Consider the following 22,983-nt stretch of genomic DNA (forward strand, 5'->3'; position numbering starts at 1 on the left):
TGTTAAATGGAATGTGACGAGACAATATTGTTTCATATGGAACGGCCAAGAGCGGCATGTACTGGTAAAAGTGTAATTTGAAAATAATAATAATAATCATCTTAAGGCCAAGTAGATTTCCTCATTTCATATTCATAGTTTTAACATTATGTCCAGAATTTTTACATAGTGCCCTATCAGTCCTTCTCTAAAAAGGTAGATTATTAACATTTTCATGTACCTGTGTTTTAAATATAGGCCTGCACAATACCATAATCCTAATCAATTTAGAAAATGTTTGTACCATGGTTGGTTCAAAACCATATTTCATTGTAGAATCCCTGAATATTGTCTTGTATTTCTGAATACAGGATCAATGCTTCAATATGTTCAAGGAGCATTTCATACCCTAACATGAATGCGGAAAATGCACAAAAGCTGTCATATGATGACCTGATAGCCGATTTCGCAGCCCAGAAATGGAGACATGTGCCTCTGTAGGGCCTCTACTAACTTGTTGCACTTTGTTTATTTCCAGATGTTTATTTGTTAATAGTAGCGGCATTGAGTTTTATTTTAAATCATTTAGCTTTATTTATTTGAGTATTTGGTGTCATTGTTAGTTTTAGAAAGACTTATTATTTATCACTTATTTTTGTGAACATTTTTAAAACTTCAATATTGACACTTACAAGTAGGGCTGGGTATCGATTCAGATTTCCAGAATCGATTTAATTCGATTCACAAGGGCCCGATTCAATTCATGATTCACAACGATTTTCGATTAAGTTGAGGAATTCATGCAGCACATATTTTAGACAGTCAAAAGTACCAATGCTGCAAAGAGTAGAAACTTCTTGCTCTAATTTAATGCATTATTAAGAATATGAATATTTACATTAGGAATTGAATCCATTGCAGTTACATTAATCTGTTTCATTTAACATGGCCTTATAAAAACAATAAATAATAATTTAAATAAATTACAACCACAGCACAGGCTGTGTAAATAAATTGACAAAAATGGGGGGGTCGATATATTGATACATGGTTTTATGTATCGATATTGGGATATGAAAAGGTGTATCGATATGATAGTGATATATCGATATTTCAAACCCAGCCCTACTTACAAGTTATTTTGTTTAATAAAGCAAAACTGACAAATACTCAGATATTGTTCATTTCTACCAGGGGAGGGGTGATGGGGTGTGCGGACGGAGTGTTTGGGGGGTTGCGGCACCACAAAACATTTATGCTTAGGGCACCAAAATGGCTAGCGCCGGCCCTGAAACTAATAATGATGTTTTTGCTAAAAAAAAAAAAAAGAGTGTCAGGTCAGTGTAGAGTCGTAATCCAGGTCTTAGTAAAGGAATGTGTGGCAACTGGATTTATTGTTTATTTAATTTGTTTAAAATGTTCAAAAATGGCTTGGGCAATAATGCTATTAGGCTAACGATATGTTTGCTAGCACTTATGTACTGTTCCAGCAATAAAAATAATACTGTATTATGAAGTTTTTTGTTTTGTTTTGTAGAAGTAACTATGTGAACCCATAGAGAGAGAATGTAATAGAGTGACGTCAGGTTTGATTTTACAGCAATGACCATCCTTTTAATGGAATTTCTTCATATTATTTTTATTGTTCATAAACCTCCAAGAATGGCAATGTATTCCGAGAAATGTTTTTCAACATGTACGTGAAAGTAAAAGATCAGATTATCACCTCCCAACAACTGTCCGTAGTTCCTTTATCCACGACATATTGGCATTATTGGCATGTTAAAATAGCAAATTACAATGACAAATCTGAAAGCTTTAAATAAAAATTTTATTTTATGAGAAAGTTGGAAATTATTACTAGCATAGTTATTTTACATAAAAACCTTCTAAGGTCTGAATACTCAAAAATGAAAACAATTGTAATTTTAAAAGAATTATGACATATTAGAACAAAATATTACTATGAATAAAAAATGAAGTCCTAAATCAGTAATATTGGGAGAGAAAAAATAAAATGACGTTGGGTCAGTGTGTTATGTTTTAACAATAAAGACAAGAACGGTTTCGGACATCAAGCATATATTTTATTCGTAAGACCAAATTCATGACAAAGCGGATTCAAATTTTTTTCCTCCCTTGAGTTGTACAAGTTTCAAAAGGTAAAAGATAAGATATGTTGCTCAGTCACATACTGCACTGTTCCTCTAATGTACGTAGAATACACAAACATCCTAGCCAATTAGCAACGTAGCCACGCGGTGCCTCATCGTCTCCAACATCAATTTTGCTCGAGCATTTTTGTATCGGGGCACAATAACCTGGTCACCGCATTGTGTCCTAAAAGTAATGCCAAACAACAACAACAACAACAAAAAATGCTAAAACGTCCAATTATTGCAGATCACATATTTGAATGTGTTGTTTCTTTTTTGTTGTTGTAGTCTCTTTTGAACCCATGACATACTCAGCAGTTGGATAACAGACGAAGAAAAAGGACACAGCACTACTTGGGAGTTTTTATGGTTATATACACCAGTGAAATAACAGCGTTGGGATGGATGAAGATAACGGCCAAGCCCTGCCAAAATCCTAACAAAAACATGATTTTCATACAGCGTTTGAGCATTTACACAATGTCCTCAATAACCTGAATTGTGAGAATACTAGTACATGGTCGCTAAGATGCATAATAAATGCTCAAACTGTCTTCTTGATCAATGTGCCCCCTTCTTGTATATAAGCTATTAAATATTCTGCATACTGGAGATTATATGACTGATGCTCACCCTGTCATCACGCTAAAAGGAAGAAATAAACGTGAGAGCGCGTGTGACAACACTTTTTCTGTCCGCCTTCAGACCTAAAAGCACATCCAAATGTTTTTATTCATTTTTTTTAGCTCGCTCTGAACAAAAATAGCAGACATTTTTACTACACGGCAAAACAGTCGTTGGAAGTGAAAATATGGCTTTTCAGTGGGCCTCTTGGCTGGCTGACAAACAAATGAATGATTGTGTCACAAAACGAGCTATGTGTCCTGTATTGTCCTACCAACAAGTTTAGGGCAACACTGAAGAGAAAAACCTCGACAACCAGAATATAGTTGTCATGTTATGAGAGGAAAAAAGTTGTAATGTCATGAGGAAAAAAATATCTTGGGGGGTTGGTTAATAAATTATAAATGAAACAAAAGCAATAATTTTCAAGTCATAATACAGAGTGACAAAAAAAAAAAAAAAAAAAAAAACGTGAATTTTTGAATTGCGCATACATTAGAAAGTGGCAGCACTGTGAGACAGTGACCAAGTAAACACTCCACCATTTTAGGAACCAAAATTTCAATTACTGTAAATAAAATATTTTTCTTCCATCACTCTTGGTTTTAATGGATTGTTAAAAAGTTCCCGTTTTTTTGTGTCACCCTGTATTATGAGAAAAAACTTTTTCCCCGTAATCTTACAAGAAATAGAGGCATATATTTCCATTTAAAAGAAAAATCACAATATTATGGGGAAACAAATTTTGAGAAACGTAATATTACGAAGAAAATTCACATTACTTTAATAAAGTTGTAACAATAACAATTCAAATACCTTGTGAGGATGCCGTAATCTTGAGCAAATAGTAGTAATAATTTTTCGGATATTTTGTGAAAATACATTTGGAATGTTACAAATAAAAAGACTGCAAACTTAGCAGAATAACAAAAAAGGATGCATTTGTACTAGAATAACAAAACAACAACTTACATGAAATACATAGTATTACGAGGCAGTTTAATTCCCCCCAAAAATTGTTTCTGCAAAATTATATCCAAGAAAAAAAAAGACAAAATGTTTGAGAAAAGTATACATTCCATTTTTTTTTTTTTTAAATGAAAAATGACTTATTTTCAGAAAAAAAAACATCATTCTTACCATTCGTCATAAAAGTTGGTAAAGTCGTAAGCAACAAGAAAAATAACGGAATCTTCGTAGTCTGCCACAGGATGGCGGCAGCAAACTTCAAAACATCCAGCCACTAGGAAAAACTTTATTTCTTAACATTCTATTTTATTTTGTAATTTTCGTGTGATTTATATAATACATTACTGTACCATAGTGTACAGTCACGTCTACTTTTTCCCTCGTAATATTACATCTTGTAACCCAATCACATTATGACTTTATTCTTGTAAGATTCTGACTACTTTCGTGTCATTTTATGATTATTTTTTCTTTTCAGCGTGGCACCTAATACTACCAACTTGTCCAAACTGATTCCAGTTGATGATATTGTACCTCAGCTGACAGCCATGAACAATCGCGAGAAAACTATCAGCTCCCTTTGTGAGTGTGGATGAGGCGCTTGTTTGTACGTCTACTTCCTATACATCTATTTACAGCACACCGTATTGTACGCGACACAGAGGTAAGCTCACTGCACTCTCTGCCACTACTCTGCTGCTGTGTGACTACCAGTAGAAACCCACGCAGTTGGGAACATGAAAACAAATACATATTTACAAACCTTGTCAAGCCGCTCACCAAATGTTCCTGAATACATGTCGCTGTGCGCGGTCAATCCTACGAGCCATGCATTGGGAGAGTGGTCACTAGTAGGTAGGTAGGTAGATGGTTTACATGTCAGAAGAAGAACCTTCAAATAGCTCAGCGCATTTAGTTTGTCTCGTAGAAAACGGTCAAAGGAACCATTCCATTGAGATGGAGAGAAGATGGATTTGCTGTTGAACTGAAGAGCCCAGTCTCAGAGGAGCAAAAACAAGAAGAAGAAGAAGAAGAAGCCCTCTGATAGCAAAGTGGATGAGCGTAGAAGGCAATGTGTCTTACTCCAGATAGATGTCCTCGGTGGGGCAGGCGTACTCCACGTGTTCCTGATAATATTCCTGGAATGCCCGACTAAGCAAAAGACATGATTAAATGTCATTTCTGCTAGTTAGTTAAATAATACATGTACACAGATGAAGATATACTCTATTAATTTGTCTATATTTCCAAATTCATCCCATAGGAAATAATGGAAAGAAAACTTTTGACTTAATAAAGTCCCAATACTTTTTTTTCCACATATAGTCTGTCCCAATACTTTTGCGCAAAACAAGGACAAATCTCTCCACCTTAACTAGTAGAAAGACAAATGACAAGGTCAGAATGGACAAAAGTATTAGGACACCACAAGGCCATAAGTAGTCGAGCAACATGTGGACATCAGGACAACATAAGGACCATCATATTGGTACTAGCACACCAAGAAGACAAAAGTATTGGGACACCAAAAGGACACAATGATCAGGACATCATAAGGACAAAAAATATCGAGAGGTCGTAGAGACAAAAATGTTGACACCATATGAACACAGAAGTACATGAAGTACAGTACACTATCTGGACACCATTTGGGCAAAAGTATTAGAACACTATGAGGATAAACATGATATGAGCGTCCCAAAACATTTGCTCTTATTGAGTTCCGATCATTTATGCAGCCTAACCATACACATGATTAAATATGGAGTCTTTTGCTGTTTTAATTTACTGCAGCTGCCTTTTTTTACACTAGTAAAATGGTTAAATGTGTAACTTATGGAAATTAAAACATTTCCTAAAGCTCTTATGATAGCCACAGTTTGATAACCTGGTACGAGATTTCCATTTGTTTAACATTATTTTTCCACATAAGGATTTTCACTCACCCAACACACTCTGCTACAGGTCGCATGGACTCCTGCGAGACAAACACATGGCACGCAAACCTGCTCAGCATGGGATGCTTAGTGATGAAGCCAAAGTAGCTGAGAAAAAGAAGAGCAAAAATCAGATATGGCATCATCATAACGGGCGGAGGTTATGTCCAGTTACCAGTTGTTCCTGGGATGACAACCGCAGAAGGAGATGTTCTTCATCTGGAAGAAGTGACTGCATCTGTCAAACTGATGACATAAAAAGAAACAAAGCATTCTATTCAATGCATTCATCTCTATTTGAGGTGCCAAATTTAAAATTGGATCTAGGTTTTTATGGCCATGTCTGATTCCCTGCTGTTATAAATCACTTTTATAACCATAACATGTCAGACTTTCTATCCTACAATCATGATCAACAGCTGACAACAAGAAAAGGAGACATCTATTGTACAATGGAAAGCCATTTGAGATTCAATATGCTTGAGATCCAGTTAAAGGTCCATGTACTAGTACACTCATTGTCCTCACTAGTAACACAGCACATTACTAGCATGACTGTCTTATTAGTAACACTTTTCCCACTTCTGGTGCCGAAGTCATTCTACTAGAGCTCAGAGCCATCAGTGAAGCTAACTTGCATTCAAATTTGGGAGTAAAGTCGAGAGTACCCATAGGAGGCTCAGTAAATCAACCATGACTGCTCTTAAAACTGAGCATTAGATGTCTGTTGAGGTCATGAGATTGTGTGTGGATCTAGCGTTTTGAACATGTCTCTATGTTCTCACCTCGTCCAGACAGTCGTATTCATCCTCCAGACTCATGATCAGCTTCACTCCTTGCAAGCTGATCTCCAGCTCACACAGGGACGGGGGCCGCACATGCACGGTCCGCTTCCGGGACAATGCAATCTAACGCAGAGGAGAGGTGTCCAAAATAAATGCAGATTGTTGTCCACAAAAGTTAAAGCACTGGTAAGCCAAGGTATCACTGTGCACAAATGGGTGTTTGTTATGTTTCAATATTTTGCTTACCTTCTGCATAGCAGCACAAAGTATTCCATTGCCTTGATGTTGAGGGACTTCAACTGAACCCAAGAACTGCACGTCAAACGTCTCTATCCACGCTGGGTTGCGTTTCATGGCTGGCAGGATAGGAGTACAGGTGTCAAACTGATATCAGAATTAGAAATTTTTTCTTAACTTTGAATCGAAACTATGATGATAACCAATTATTGTTTTCAGGACATAATCCAATTCTTCTTCTCAGAACACTTTCTTGAGCCTCATTTTTAGAAAAAAAACCTTGAGCCTTAGAATATAAATCAATCCGAGGTTCTGCGCTTACCCAACATCTCTTTGGAGTGACCGATGACCTCGTGAGCATAGAAGGCGGGAAAGATTCCACGTTCTCCCGTGCGCATGTTGTAGCCTCGGTACCAGTAGTCATCTTCCTCCTCCTCCACGAACAGAGGATCATCCACATCCAGCTCCAGTTCGTCTGCATGTCTGGGGATAAATCTACACGGGGAGGTTCAGGGATTACAATGCCATGCTCACCAAAGATCAATTCCAGACATCCATTATTGGGTGGAGCTGCAGCCTAAGCAGTGGTGTACACTCTGAACTGGTCGCAAGCCAATCGAAGATGTTCAGCATTGTATCTCACCTGTACACTGCCCTGTGCGTTTGGTCCCTCTCCTCTCCATTGATGGTGCAGGAGAAAAGTCCAAAGGATTCGGTACCTATGTGACAAACAGACACGCTAAATGTTTAACAAAGTTTAAATCATACAAATAAAGGATGCTTTCCTGTAGTTAAAAAAATACCTCCACAAACGAAAATAAAGGCCACCATGTAATGACCCTCTGACTATCAAATGACGAGAGTTAGGCATTCCATCAATATTGATTGATGGTCTGTCAATCCGTCAATGACGGCCTCCCATTTTGTTAATGATTGACCATTGATGGGAAACTTGGAAATTTGACGAACTAAGCATTGACAGAAGGGGGTTTTCATCCGTCAATGTAATCGTCAATCCGTCAATAAATTCGTCAATCCGTCAATGACGGACGTCCCATTTTGCTGATAGCTTGAAGATTGACGGAACACTGACGGATACCCACTTTGAACGACGGAAACATTGATAGACGCTCATTTTACTGAGCAATCGACGAATGATGGATTGAAGTTTCGGCTTGAAATATTGACGGATTGTCGATGACGGAAGGGTGTGCCGACTGTTGACGGTTGCAGAATGAGAGCGAGGGTCAAAATTCATTGACGCCCATCTCTGCAAATGACATTGTTCATATAACGCTACTCTTGTGACCCAGTGACCATTGCGAACCTTTCCAAAAAGTTATTAGCGTGTTATTTGACTCACTGGAGGAGCGTGATGTGCTATTGACAAAGACGTTGAGGAACTTCTTGGAAAACGGGAGGTCCGCCTCAGGAGACGAGTCTTCTGAAGAACTAAGCAGTTCCGGCCTCACCCCCTCCTCATCACAATAATATTCCACCTGACCCCTCTCCAAAGGCTCTTCGTCGCATAATGTGGAGAGCTCGCTGTCGTCGCTCAGGACTGATGTGCACCTGAGAAAATGAAGGCTTTTAACTAGGGTTTTTAAACAAGGTAACACTGAAAACTAGCTGCAAGGCATCGTGGTCTATGACTTGTTTGGTTTACGAGAGAAAGATGCAAATGGAAAGAGTTGTTAATAAATCAGACTGAGATTATTATTATTTATAATACGAAAAATGGTCCCTTCAATAGACATATCGTTTGTTGTATCTGTATCTGTTGAATTTGCACCTTCTTGCACTGATACTGTACTCATTGGCCAGCTTTTCCATAAGAAGTCAACAACATATCAGTCATTATACACAGACCCAAGGATTACAGTAGTCAACACATCTTATATGTTTACGGTAGCACCACATAAGTAAGCTTCATTCCGTGGATAAAATACAAACATTGCCTATTACAAAAAAAAGTCCTTTTAAGATACCCTACGTAATCAGACAACAACCTATCACAATCTAACGATACTGCCATAGCATACCTTCTGAGGCTCACTAGTTCCAGAGTTGTGTTCTCATCAACCACAAGTGTGTACTTCATGGAGTCATAGGCCAGTCCATCGTCTTCACTGGGTGGCTTCGGAGACAGGTCTTTCTCACATGGTGGGAGGTTACGGTCTGGGCAGGGATGGTCCGGCATGCAGGAATCGGCAGGAAGTGAACCGTCCAGCTGTGAATCGCCACTCCCATAGGACCGTCTCCTCAAGTCATCCAAGAATGAATCCCCTTGGTCATCTTCTTCGTCATTGTCCGTGGAGTAGGTGAGGCTGAAGCAACGGTTGGTCTGAGCAGTAGGTATGTCCAGTGTCAGACTGTGTTTGACCTCAGTGATTCGTTCAAGGGAGGCGGATGAGCGACTAGTCGTCCGGGGCTCCTCACGTCCATTGTCTTTGTCACTTATGATACTCTCGCTAAAGCTCGGACAGTCCATGTCTTTCCTACCCTCTTGCATTGTCAAGTCATTATTTGGCTCATGGTTTTCCTCTGGTCTCTTGGTGCTCATGGAGAGTTTATCTGTTAAGTTCATTGAAGTGGTGGAGACACTGGCATTGCATGACGAGTAATGTGTGGTTTCTCCTGAATTCTCTGCACAGTGATCCAGACTCAGTGGTTTGATCGTGTCATCGGTGGGGTTAGACATATAGAGGCAAGAGTTTATGGCTACACCTTCATTTGAAGCCTCCACAATCTTCATTCTCCGACTTTCCTCAGCCTTAACCTTTTTGGGCCAGTCACCATCCTTCTCTGATCTAATCATTTCTGGATCTTCATCAGCAAAACTGTCTCCCTCACCAATTTCTGAGGATGGTGAGATGGTATCTGACACAGACACGTCCTTCTTGAAGCACTCCTCAGGACAGCTGATTGGATATGAGCCTTCTGAAATCATCCTGTTGACCAAATTGCTTAGCAACCAGGGTGAGTCAGAGTTTTCACTCAGGTCATCCTCACTTTCTGATTCTGAATCCCCTTCGCTAGTTTCATCGTAATCATCTGCAGCAGGCATAAGCCTGGGTCCTACTGGAAGGTAGAAGGAGCGTTTGAAGCACTCGAGGCTGTGGTCGGGTTCTATTTTGAGCACCATTTGTCTGGACATGCTGTCCTCGCACTGCTGAGGAGGAAGGGTCTCATCTGGGTCAGCCTGGTGCTCACCAGACAGATGGTCACCCACATTCTTTAGCGCAATCAGAGCCTGGTCATCACTGTACGACTTGGGTGGCAAAATGGGGGAGTCAACGGGGGATGGGGTGGCGATTGTTGGGGAGGGTAAAGGCGATGGGGAGGGTAGTGGAGAACCTTCTTTGATTGGGTCAGGCTGGCCCAAAAAGAGGGACGCTTTGAGTCCCACAATCCCACTATCCTGCTCTAACTCTGTATCCGGGTCCAGCTCCTGGTCTGATGTGGGTGAGCTGGCCTCCTCGATGGAGTTGGTGAGGTGAGAAGAGCGCCCACTGCTGCTATCATCAGTAGTCAGGTCGAGCTCCGTTTCTGAGATAGACGAAATCATATTTGAGTGTACTTGACCTTCGCAGGTAAATGCTATGTCCACTTCTCCATCAAGCTCTGAGTCAGAACCTGGGGAGCTCAGTTCCTTATCTAGGTCTGAAGTCACATAACCTGGCTGGTTCATGTCTGCTATCCCAGGATCTGACGAAGGAGAGTGGGAATCATGTACCGCAACCACCGGAGCTGCCAAAGCTGGAGAATCAGAACTTATGGACTGCTCAGGAGCACCTGAGTGACTGGAAGATAAAGAGCTTGAGAATGTAGCCTGCTCGTAGGGTTCAATGCATGGAAACTCCACGTACGATGACGGATTCTCCTTGCACACCATGTCATATGTCTCCTTGCGCATGAACTCAACTTCAAAGTCCTTGTCCAGCTCGTCATCAGACAAGGGAGTGTCAGCACCGTCATTGCCTCCCAAAGGAGCAGTAGATGACAAACAGTGACTGGTTCCATCTGGATCAGGGTCGTTCCCAGCTTCCATGCAAGATTCGCTTGTGATTGTGTATGTGTCAGTGGCAAGCCGGTTTAAATGTTTGTGGTTGTGGCCGTTGTTGAGGTCATGGTCCACCTCTGTGTCCGAACACTGGGAATGCTCATCAACAGAAGGTACTCTGGTGGTGTGGAATGAAGGGTCTGTCTTTGGTTGAGTTACATCACCAGGGCAAGGATGGGTCTTGAGCTGACCAAATGAGCCTGAGAAGATAACACAACAGAGAAAAATGCATTACTTCAAAGTAGAATATCAGATGGTGTATGGGAATTATGCATAGGTGGTACCATGAGATCAAATGGACAAAGTTAACAGTCTGTTGGTGGGCATCACAAATGAGATCTAAGCTAGCTGGGCAGGCTACTTTTTTTTTTTCTTTTTTTTTTCCTGTTACCGTATTCAAGCCTCTCCCGCCTGTTGCCCTCCATGTCACAGAGGAGGGGCCTGTGAGGGGAATGGGGGTTCCCACCCTCCCCTGCTTGTTGTGCTGGAGTACCTTGACTCTGTGACCCTGGTGGCTGGGAAAGTGATGAGGCTGGACACTGGCCTGTCACATGGCTACCATCCTCCAGACATGAGTGGGTTGGAGTCGTGCGGCCTGGAGAGGCGGTACAAATATGTAATGATTGGTTAAGATGATTATAATTCATTGCATACTGTATGTTTGTGATGGATGCAAAGTAACGCAATGATATCCAAAGGGTTTTACAAAATAATTAATTAATTAATTTAGCATCACCCATTTGTCTACGATACCTGCTTTCATTCAGGGCTCATTTGTACATATTTTCGATTGTATTGGTATGATATCTGGAATGTGGCCAAAATGGCCTCTTCAAAACAAAATGACTGACTCTCTGTTCAATTTCAGACATGGGTCCTTGAAACTTTCATGATTATTTGATTGTTCGTTTTAAAAATATATATACTTTATACATGGGTTTTGGATAGTCCTATCTTTTTGGTGTGTTTCTGGACACGTTGAGGCCTCCTAAATAATTTTTTTTTTTTTTTTTTTTTTTAGATAAATTTTTTTTCCTAAATAAATTCTAATCTCACCCTGTGTAGATGGGTTGCGCAACGAGTCCTGCCAGCTTGCTTTCTTTGGTGACAGACTGCTATTGTTGTTTAGTGAATCCTAATATCAGAAAAAGGGACAAAAATTCATCAAGCTCACTTGGGTATATATTACACACAATATATAGCACATACAGAAGGTTTCTTTATGCAAATGTATACCTGCGACACAGCTGTGGTAAGGTTTAGCGTGGTGGGTCTGCTTTTCAGGGTGCCGAGGATGGGAGAGGGGGGAGGTGACGCTGAGGGAGACGGCGGCGCATCGGGGTCCACCTCCTCCTCCTCCTCTTCGTCATCCTCATCTTCATCGTCAATCATTTCAAACTCTTGGAAGTCGTCCTGGAAGGAGCACACTGGGTGGTGCATGTCGTTCTTCTCTAGAATGAGGGAGTCCTGGGAAGGGACAGTAGATGGTATCAAGTTAATACACTCAAGCAGCACTGCTGCTCTAACATCAGGTACAATGGAAAATAATCCTTCCATCAGTCATACTGTATATAGTAAATCCTCACACATTTTCAGTTCGGCATTCATGAATTTGCATATTAACTGATTTTTGGGGTAGCAACCTAATATTAGTTTTTAATTAAAATCTCTTATATTTGCTTTTTTTGTCCTCAGTTCAAAGCAATAAAAATATTACTTTGGTGCTAGCATTTTTTACTTGTCATGTGTCGGGTCTCTCGCTCTTATGAATCAGTTAAGTTGTTAAATATCACTTGACATCATGCAGCCAAGCTATGAGGAAGCTTTGTGAATGACGCATTTACTGGCCAAACAGAATGTGGGTGAAAAACAAAGAGCCTTGGGCGGTTGATGCTGATGCAAATCAATTTGACATGCTGCTCAGGTTTCACAAGCTTTACGGGAAGGTCCGATGAACAGACCACACCTTCATATACTGCATCATGTTGAGAGTTGTTTCTGATACTCATACAATGACTGGTGAGGGGTGGATAGAGTAGCCAAAAATTGTACCAAAATAAGACACATACAGTACTTTAGAATAGCATGATTCAAGTAAAAGTAAAAGGCAGTCATCAAATAATAATGATAATAATAATAATAATAATAATAATAATAATAATAATAATTTGAGTAAGACTCGTATGTTGTCAGAGAAAATAATTGGTGAGTAATAGGGGTGTGAATTGCCTACGATTCGATCCGTATCACGATTCACAGGTCACGATTCGATTCGATACCGATTAATCCCGATACGAATTTACAAGTCGATTGTTGCGATTTTTTTTCTCAAATTTAGAAAATACCATTCAGTAAACTTGTACATGTACACTGTAAGATTTGTTTGAAAATGTATTATTTATTGATCTGAAACTTCAGTGTTATAACTGTGAGCCACTGTATTTAACAAACAGGTTGTAACATTTTTCATGTTTGAACAGCATTGACATAAAATATTAAGGCTTAATGTTCCATTAATATAACATTATTCCATGCTTAAGGTGTGAAAGTTAGACGTTTTGTTGAATATTTTTCCATCAAAAATGGATGTTAAAAAATCGATTCGGCTGCCTATTGAATCGATTCGAGAATTGTGTGCTGTTGTATCGCGATATATTGCAGAATCAATTTTTTTAACACCCCTAGTGAGTAACTTCTGATTCATTGTTTGTTTTTAATCGCAGAGTGAAAGTCAGAATAGAGTATAGAAATCAAATGTGCTACTTTCGCCATTGTTTTCTAGTTGTTTCTGCCTTGCTTCATACATGTAGTGTCTTCCATCAAAACCAGTCAAGAGCGGAGTCTGTCTTTTCTGTGACCGGATGGATGGATGGATGGATGGATGGATGGATGGATGGATGGATGGATGGATGGATGGATGGATGGATGGATGGATGGATGCTACTCTTGTGGTGACTCACTACTGCTGGGTGGATGCCTTTGGGGAGAGGCCCTCGCTGCGTTCATCTGGCTCTACATGTCAAGCTCATTGGTGTAACCCTCCGGAGAGGCAGTTGCTCGATTTCACAACATGATTCATCATCCGCTCTTCAGGGAACCTTCCATATGCTATAGGACAAAAGCACTGGGACTTAATCTGAAGTGGTGTTGACGACCCCTAAGCTCCCCCTGCATCAAAACTAATCATTATCATAACGAAAATTATGCTCTTCATTGGACGGGCAATAGGAGGCAAGGCCACCCCCTAAAATAGGCTAAGTTTAAAAAATGTTTCTTTTCAAAGTTTGCTTCAATACATGACAACACACTCCTCACACTCTCCTAAAACATCGGGACATTACATATGTCCACCATCCAACAAAGCAGTGTTTTGATGACAAAATGCAAGATCATAGCCAGATGGAATCAACTTCACAGATAATTGTGGATTTGATCTCTATTTTTACAAGAAGTGATTGATCAGGTTTGGTGTCTGCACGACGACGACGCAGCAGTTTTCTCTGGCTCTCGCGCTGCTGTCTTTTTTTAATGGGCCAATCAAAATCTCTCACATCACAATCCTGCTGACGCTGGCTTTGTGTGCCACACAAACACCCCATCCTTTCCGAGGAGGGCAACAAATCCTTGTTTTGAGTTGATATTAACGCGCTTGTGCTCGTCAAAATTCTCATTCCCTGTCCCTCTAATAAAAAACCACCATGAGGATATGCGACCACTACAAATCTTCATCCTCAGCTGTGTTGTGAAAAGCGCCTCTGATCCAGAGGATGATGATCATAATAATAATAATGGATGGGGTCTGTCATGATGCATTTGTTTGCACGGCCACCAAAAGAGCATGAATAAAAATATTAACTGTGTGAGCACATTATCGAAAACTGAATTCTAATTGCTTGAATTCAAAGAATTAGGTCTCTGGGGTGCCTGCCCACCAATCCAGTGTGAAATTGCACATCCAAATAAATCTTTTGTTATCAGACTAGCTCTGAAAATATGTCTGAAGCAAGCCCTTGTGAATTTTGTCCGATTGTGGCATCACAATGTGGCACTTTGACATGATACTGCCTCTGCATCAAATTTAACTTTCTACATCCATGATTTGGCAGCGAGGCGTGACCAAAATCGCCATTTTCAAGTGATGGCCAGAATCCAATGTCTGAAACACTATTGTGTCAGAACCACAATGTAAACAGCATAACTGTATTGAATTTTGTTGGGGGCACTGATTTGCATTGGGTAAAAGCATTAGCTTCTGCTAAATCCATAGTTTAAAAATGTGGTGAAAACAATGTGTAACAGTGTATGTTTTCTTTAATGAAGAACACTATCCCAAGTCATTCACAGTAACTAACACATGCACAACCGGATTGCATCACGGTCAAACTGGTGGATAATTTGACAGGGTTGCAGATTTCCCTTAATTGATTTGCGCTTTTCAAAAGCACCTCGATAGGGCAGCATCCCTGGATGGAGATCAGTTAGCGCAAATTGCTCATGCATGGAGGAAAAAATCGAAGTCAGCACAACTTTTAGATGTCCAATTAGCAGACCCACAAGACTAATTTTATGCCTCTGCCGCAGTCCAAAGGGTCGTTAGAGATGGCAGTTTGAGCACCATTAAGACAGTCAACTTCTTGTAATCATGCAAATCAGCCAGGCAAATCAAACACGACAAAAATAAATACAGTGAATCCCCACGCACTTTCCACACCAACCCCCGTGTTTGACCATTTTAATAAATGACCATGACCATGACTCTCCTTTCCCACATGGAAGGGCATTACAGTTATACTGCACCGTTAAAAGTGATCACTTATAAATGATTTTTAAACAATAATATATTGTAGCTGTACACTAAATATTGCTACATAGTATTGGTTACATAAACTAATGAGATCCAATGTATAAACTGCATTGAGAAATTCTGACTAACCCTGGAATATAATATTTCAATTGTTACCCAAGGGAAACCACATTTCAGTTATTAAAAATACATTTGTTAATTTTTTTTAAATATATATTTGCACAAGCTCCTTTCAAAGAGGCACTCTTGCGCAGATTAAAAACTGAACCTCCGTGACTAATTGTAATTAATCAGGTCTGGGGATTGGGGTCAAAAGATCATCTCAAGGTTAGAGCTTCTGTCAACAAATATCACAACGTGTTATGATCGTCACCCTTTGCAGAGTCAGTGCACGGAAGAGCGACTGCCACAGGGGGTTGAAATGACGGCAAATGCAAATCCAATCTGAAATGTGTGTGTGTGTGTGTGTGTGTGTGAGAGACATTTCCCTGTCTGGCTTTTGTCGCTCTTACTCCTAAATGTCCTTGTGCAGGTCCAGGGGCAGCTGGCCGAGTCCGATCCAGCTACTGTCAGCAAGATGGATCCCTCGGGGCTACGGTGCATCCTGATTTGTTTTATGGGGGGCAGTCTGATGTGTATGGCTGTGTGTCATACGCACAATGCATGGGTTGTACATCAGGAAATGAAATCTCTTTCAGGCCTCGGCAGGCTTTTGTTGGTGCGCTTAAGAAGCAAATACATTGCAGAAGCTTAAGACGTGAACTAAAGCTTCTCAAGTAATGATATTCTAAGATCATTCAGCTCAACGGGGGAGGAGGGAAGAAGGGTTGGAGGCAGTAGATATGGAAGAAAATACTGCAGCGGAGGGAAAGAAGTGCATAGAACGATGGAGTTGAGAAGGAAGAAGAGAAGGCAGGAAATAAAAACAAGAGTGTGAGGGAGAGCTCCGGTAGAAGGGAGAGAGGTAAGTAAGGGAGAGATGGCATGAAAGAGAAGTACAGAAGGGCATCAAACAGGAAAGAAAGAAAGAAAGAAAGAAAGAAAGAAAGAAAGAAAGAAAGAAAGAAAGTGTATAGAAGGAGCTAGAGAGAACATCAAATGAAGAAAGGGAAGACAGTTAAGTAAAGGCAATAGGATATGAAAAAGGAGGCAGAGAAGGAACAGATAGGACGTGTAGAGGGTTGTAGGAGTGGTAGAAGTGGAAGGGCCAAGGAAATTAAGAAGAAGATAGGGAAGGAGGGAAAGAAGGAAGCAGTTATGACATTAAAGGCAGACCATGAAGAAGAAGGTAGAGAGGGACAAGCTAGGAAATGTAGAAGGACATAGAGAAGGAGTTGGGACATGAAAGAGGACCTAGAGAAGAAAGAAGAAGAAAGAGGTAAGGAAGAAGGTTGAAGGTGAAGGAGGAAGGTCATGAAGGAGACAGAGAAAGAGGTACAGGGAAGGAGTTAGTATGTTTACGAGGAAGTAGAGAAGGATGTACGCATTAGAGGCATAAGAGGAGATAGAGAGGGAAAGAGGAAATGAAGAAGCAAGTTCGGAGGTAAGGAGCTAAGGCACAACAGAGGAGGTAGTAAGTGAAGGAGTTTGAACTCGGGACGGAATAGAGGGTGATGGGAGATTAAAGAGGAGGTAGAGAATGAAACAATAGCACGAGAAAAGGATGTAGGGAAAAAGCTCGGACACGAACAAAGATATAGGAAAGGAGATAGGACACGAAGGAAGAGAGAACGTATTTTAGTACACATAAGAAGAGATAGAGAGCGAATGAGATTCATGAAGAAGCGGTATGGAAGGAGGTAGAGAGGAGCAGCCAGGACATGAAGGGAGGTAGAGAAGGAGGTTCTGCCCAACGTTACAAATATTAGCATACGTGGTCAGCTGCCCTCTGCTGCAGTCGTGGCTCTGGGCCACCGGCATAAAACATTTACACACCACATGATGGATGCAGAGAGAGGGAGAGAGAGTCCAGCATCCAGAAAGGATATGAGAGGATACTTGTTCCAAAGGAGCTAATTCAGGGATAAGCTCGGGATGATAGATCTAATGACGCAATTATACACGCATTCACTTCCTCATTGCGCAATTATAGCAACCAGAGGCTTCTTGCAGTTTGTGCCAAACAGTGTCACATGAAAGACATTTAGATCATCATTGTCAGCCTCTAATTACGATTTCATAAGACTTAAAGGAGACATATTGTGAGAACTGACTTTTTTTTTTCCCAATAGATTGATGGCTAACCATCATGTGTGAAATTACACAAGCAAGCAAACCTTTTGTGATCGGTCTATTTCTGAAAATGTGTCTGTGTCCCTTTCCGAATTGGGACATAAGAGTTCAAAATCAGGATTTAAAGACACGGTAAACTTACCTTTTCATATGGATCCGAGTCGTAATTTAGGCCAATCCCGCAGTCGTCTGTGATTTCGGAGAGATCTTCGTCGTCAAACTCCTCCAAGCTGATGTCGTGGGCCGGCCTAACAAATGCAGACAGTCGACACGTTGACGTACAAAGTTGACAAAATTCATGAAAAAATTGCACCTGGGGACTCACACCCAACATGCAAATGAAATAAAAAAGGAAAAACATTCGTAAAAAAAAAACATAAAATAAAAAATAAATACCAATTCTGTAATTCTTTCCAACTACTATGCTGCATCTGCATTTTTTTTTTTTGCTTTAAAAATATGGAAAAACAACAAAGATAAAATAAAAAACAAATCACAAATACAAAATATAAAAAAAAATCAAAAATCTATTCTAACTGTATAATTGCAATTAAAACTTTTTGAAAAAAAAATCTGTCCAAAACTAAACCACAAATAATAACACTATAAATAATAAATAAATAAATAAAAAATAAAACTCATAACTATCAGTTATGTTGCGGCGTCCATCAAAAAATACCCCAAAAATACTAATCAAAACTACCAAAAAATAGAAGCCAAATCTAAAATACTAAAAACTACTAAAACTACTAATACCAAATACTAAAACTATTGATATATAATATATATATATATATATATATATATATATATATATATATATATATATATATATATATATATATATATATATATATATATATATATACATATATCCATCCATCCATCCATCCATCCATTTTCTTGACCTCTTATTCTTCACAAGGGTCGCGGGGGGTGCTGGCGCCTATCTCAGCTGGCTCCGGGCAGTAGGCGGGGGACACCCTGGACTGGTTGCCAGCCAATCGCAGGGCACACAGAGATGAACAACCATCCACACTCACAAGCACACCTAGGGACAATTCGGAGCGGCCAATTTATATATATATATATATATATATATATATATATATATATATATATATATATATATATATATATATATATATATATATATATATATATATATATATATATATATATATATATATATGTATATATATATATGTATATATATATATATATATATATATATATATATATATATGTATATATATGTATATATATATATATATATATATATATATATATATATATATATATATATATATATATATATATATATATATATGTATATATAATTTATAAAAATACCCCAAATCAAAAATCAATTCTATTATACTGTCAAGCTTCATTCTACATCTTTTTTTTTTGCATTGAAAAATATAAACAATATCCACAAAAACTAAAATTATAAAATAGAAACTAAAATTCATTGTTCAATAAAAATAAATAAATAAATAAATAAATATAATAAAAAAATACATATAGAAAGGGTGAAAAAAATACAACCAAAAATCTATGCTGGTATTCTGTTAAACTAGGTTGCTGTGTAGTTGTATTGTTTATTTTCATTTTAATTAGAACTGCAAAACCATTACATTTGTTAATCAGATTAATCACATTTTAGAATTTTGATTAATCACGATTAATCACTTAATTAATGAGGCTTTTTATCAAGATTTTTTTAAAGAGCACCTAAATTTAAAGAGCATCTGTTCTGTGTTAATTCTTTTGACATTTAATGTTATGAGGACGTCGTCACCATTTTTTGATCCACTGCACACGTTCATCCTCCTCTTTTTCTAATCAGTTAATTACTTGCATAATTTAAAATGTAAAAAAAGATACCCCCCCCCCCCCAAATAGTTTGACATGAATAAACATTTTGAATTTCGTATGAAAAAAAAAAATGCTTTACTTTAATGTAGTAGTTATGTTTATTGCTCAAACACAACCTGTGCTACTTTTAATTTGACCATCCGCTGCCAAGCTAAATGATCTGCGGTCAAAATGAATAGTGTGATTAATCTGCGTTAATACATGATTATTTCAATAGCTTTTTGTGATTAATTAATTAATTAACGCTTTAAACTTTGACAGCACTATTTTTAATTAAGAAATACAAAAATTAGAACTCCTCCTAAAACACCAATAAAAAAGGCAAAAAAAAATAAAAAAATAAAAAATATTTAAAAAAAAGTGCAAACCAAAAATCAATTCTGCAGTTTTGTCTCGCTACATCATCTTTTTTTGCACTACAACCCCTGCCACTATTTTTAGACCTTGTGTTGAAGTTGAAAGGATAAGCCAGAAGCAGTCGGTCTGCTCGCATTTACAAGTCACAGCAGGTGAACTCCGTAAAGTTGATGCGCCGTGTAATGAGCCATGACCAGTTTTCCTCAAATTCAACGTTGCCCCATTATCTGTGGCGCACATTCGTTTTCTGCAGCAGCTGTCTTGCAATTGTGTCACAAGGAAATGCTGCATTGCAGTACTTCTAATCGAGGGGAAAGGACAACGCGCGCACTGTGCATGCAAGGAAGCTTATGTTGTGCACAATGTCATGGAGCGAATGCTCATGTCAAAGGTGGAAGCTTTTATGATTTTGCTTTGATGCAACAGACAGATGAGCATAATTGAGAAAGAAAAATTACACTGTATAGTATAAAAAAATATGTAAATGGAAATGAACTGGTTTATATACTGTACTAATTACTGTACATTCTGAAGTATTTGTGGTTTACATATGTGCTTTTAAGGGGCATGGCAAAGAGATTGACACTAGAAGTTACAGGTGGTCAGAAAACAGTATCTAAAGCATGAGCGGTTACCTACAGGAACTCTTTATGAGTGTTGTCATTTTGTCTTTGACTGCTTGTCATTGAATGAACAGTTTAAGTGAAAGTGCATCAACCATTGAGGCTCTACTTGCCTCCATGCCAGGGCATTACACTACTTTAATTTCTCTATTTTTTGGACTTCTCTCACACACATTTCAAATTTGGCTAATAACACAATGCAGAAAAAAATCGACAAGCAGCAGCTCGTAACTTGAAAAACTTGTAAGTTGGGGCACTCGTAATTCAAGGCACTGCTGTATTTGTAAGCATTTGACCAATCGTGATGCAAAGCGAATATGGTTTTTAGATTGGTTGCCATGGTGACCCTGTATTATCTAATAGAGTGGCCTATAGTACTGGTGGACTAACCAGGACACTGATTATTTAGTAGTGTTGTTCCGATACAATTTTTTGGCCCCCGATACGATCCTGTTTCAATACCTAGTTTGCTTGTTTTTTTTAAACACGAAAAAGCTGTCCTGCCATTGGTTCAGAGCTTTCAAGGGCCAATAGGATATCTTGGCTCAGCATGCAGTGAACGTGTCACACATCAGTAGGTGCGTTTCCATTACCCTCGGTTTTGCACAAAAGGCATGTTTCGCAAAAGTAAGCTGGTAATGGAAACACCGGATTTGTGAAAAAACTCTCAAATATCGCAAAAAAAGTTTTTGCGCTCTCATGAGGTGGTTTTTGAGACGTATAGAAAAAGAAGTATTTCGCAAAAGTGTAATGGAAACACTTTTTGCGCATTAGTAGTCATGTGACACCCGCCCGGTCACGGAGGAAAGGACTGTAACACGTTGTTTATGTGCATTTTTATTAAACTTGCAATTACTATTTGTTTTGAGAATTATTTTGGTTTTGTATTTTAGTTTTACATGCTGAAGTGATTTGTATCGGCTACTGCACGTCATGAGCGCAAAAGAGAGAGAGAGGTGTAATCCAGCGAGCCGCCTTCGAAAAGTTGAAGGAGAGGAGAGCTTGAAATCCTGTCCTGCCATGTCTGGTTAATATAGCAGAAAACATCAGAAACTTTTAACAATTTGTAACCCGCCTTTTAACCAGCCTCTGCATGGGAACAACAACATTTTAGGATTACAGGAAGTAGGAAGTACGGGGCCACTCGCTTTTGTGTCGGAACTGCTTGCCGACTGCCGAGGACACACACAACAACACCAACACTAAATGCCCGAAACTGTCCGGCGAGGGGTGAGTGTTTTTTTTTTAAGTAATATAACTACACCGGGCGTCCGTCTACCGTAAACATCATGAGCACCTCCTACAGAACAGCGAGATCTCGCGAGACGGGACATTCCGAGAATTGCGCCTCAGAAGCGAAACTCTCTTCAATGGAAACACCGACAATTCGAAATTGTACTTTATCGAAATAGTACAATATCGCTTTAATTTTTGCGAAAAAGGGTAATGGAAACGCACCTAGTGAATGTCGTGCACAAGCAAGACACAAGATGTTGCACCCAAAGTCCTATACTAGTGTTGGAAATAATAGTAGTATCGGCATGTTACTTGGTAGTACTTGCTGATGCCGATACCACTATTTTAATGCAGCATCGGGGCCTCTCCCGATACTGGGAACAACACTATTATTTAGCATTTTGATGCTGTTATATGTGATTCTACTGTTCACAGTCGTCGTGTGTTGTGCGCACAAAAATCAGCACTAATTTAAAATACAAAAAAAGTACTGTAAAATACAAATATTGTGTGTGTGTTTGGGGGTCTTAATTATGTACAAAAGAATGAAATGTACATAAATTTTTAGAGACGAGGAAAAAAGTAATTTAATTCATATTGTTAATGGAATAGTGAGAAATTTAAATATCACTTCATTTTATTCACACCAATACCCCCCTCCCCCCATTTTGTCATTTATCACAATGGTTTGAAAATAAATACTTTATTATTATTATTATTGTTATTATTATTATTATTATTATTATTATTATTATTATTATAAGTTGTAGTAGTAGTAGTAGTAGTAGTAGTAGTAGATAAATATGAACAGCAAAAAAATACAAATGAACGGAAAATTAACAATTTAATTTATAGCCTTATTGAATAATGATATTTTTATTTTTATTTTATTTTACATTTATTCACCAAAGAGGCACTGAAAGTACATAACATTGTGAATGTAAAACTAGAAATGCATATACAGTAAACAACTCTTGGGTCATCACGGAAAGCTTCTGAAGTGGGGAACTAAATGGTAATGGGGTATATGCCATGGAAGAGGCGGCACAGTGTTTTTGCACATCAGTTTGTTTCCGGTTCGGTTTGCGACGTGTGGGCTG

General features: G+C 38.8%; 1 protein-coding gene across 2 annotated transcripts in view; it reads right to left on the reverse strand.

Annotated features, from left to right (window-relative positions):
- Positions 1 to 2,044: 2,044 nt before the first annotated feature.
- Positions 2,045 to 22,983, reverse strand: part of mapk8ip2 (mitogen-activated protein kinase 8 interacting protein 2) — a 30,579-nt gene continuing 9,640 nt past the window's right edge. Inside the window, exons 2-14 of one of the 2 annotated variants that reach the window (XM_077515795.1) lie at positions 17,929 to 18,034; positions 11,987 to 12,217; positions 11,807 to 11,885; positions 11,244 to 11,345; positions 8,730 to 10,950; positions 8,051 to 8,259; positions 7,331 to 7,406; positions 7,010 to 7,182; positions 6,697 to 6,806; positions 6,451 to 6,573; positions 5,841 to 5,911; positions 5,675 to 5,773; positions 2,045 to 4,880 (exon numbers count right to left, since the gene is read on the reverse strand). In XM_077515795.1, coding sequence (XP_077371921.1) covers positions 4,808 to 4,880; positions 5,675 to 5,773; positions 5,841 to 5,911; positions 6,451 to 6,573; positions 6,697 to 6,806; positions 7,010 to 7,182; positions 7,331 to 7,406; positions 8,051 to 8,259; positions 8,730 to 10,950; positions 11,244 to 11,345; positions 11,807 to 11,885; positions 11,987 to 12,217; positions 17,929 to 18,034 — 3,673 coding nt within the window. In that variant the 3' untranslated portion in view covers positions 2,045 to 4,807. Of the gene's footprint in view, positions 4,881 to 5,674; positions 5,774 to 5,840; positions 5,912 to 6,450; positions 6,574 to 6,696; positions 6,807 to 7,009; positions 7,183 to 7,330; positions 7,407 to 8,050; positions 8,260 to 8,729; positions 10,951 to 11,141; positions 11,346 to 11,806; positions 11,886 to 11,986; positions 12,218 to 17,928; positions 18,035 to 22,983 lie in introns of both variants that reach the window. The other variant, XM_077515794.1, reaches the window with a different exon arrangement.

This window comes from Festucalex cinctus, chromosome 3 (genome assembly GCF_051991245.1).
Source record: "Festucalex cinctus isolate MCC-2025b chromosome 3, RoL_Fcin_1.0, whole genome shotgun sequence".
NCBI classification, from domain to species: Eukaryota; Metazoa; Chordata; class Actinopteri; order Syngnathiformes; family Syngnathidae; genus Festucalex; species Festucalex cinctus.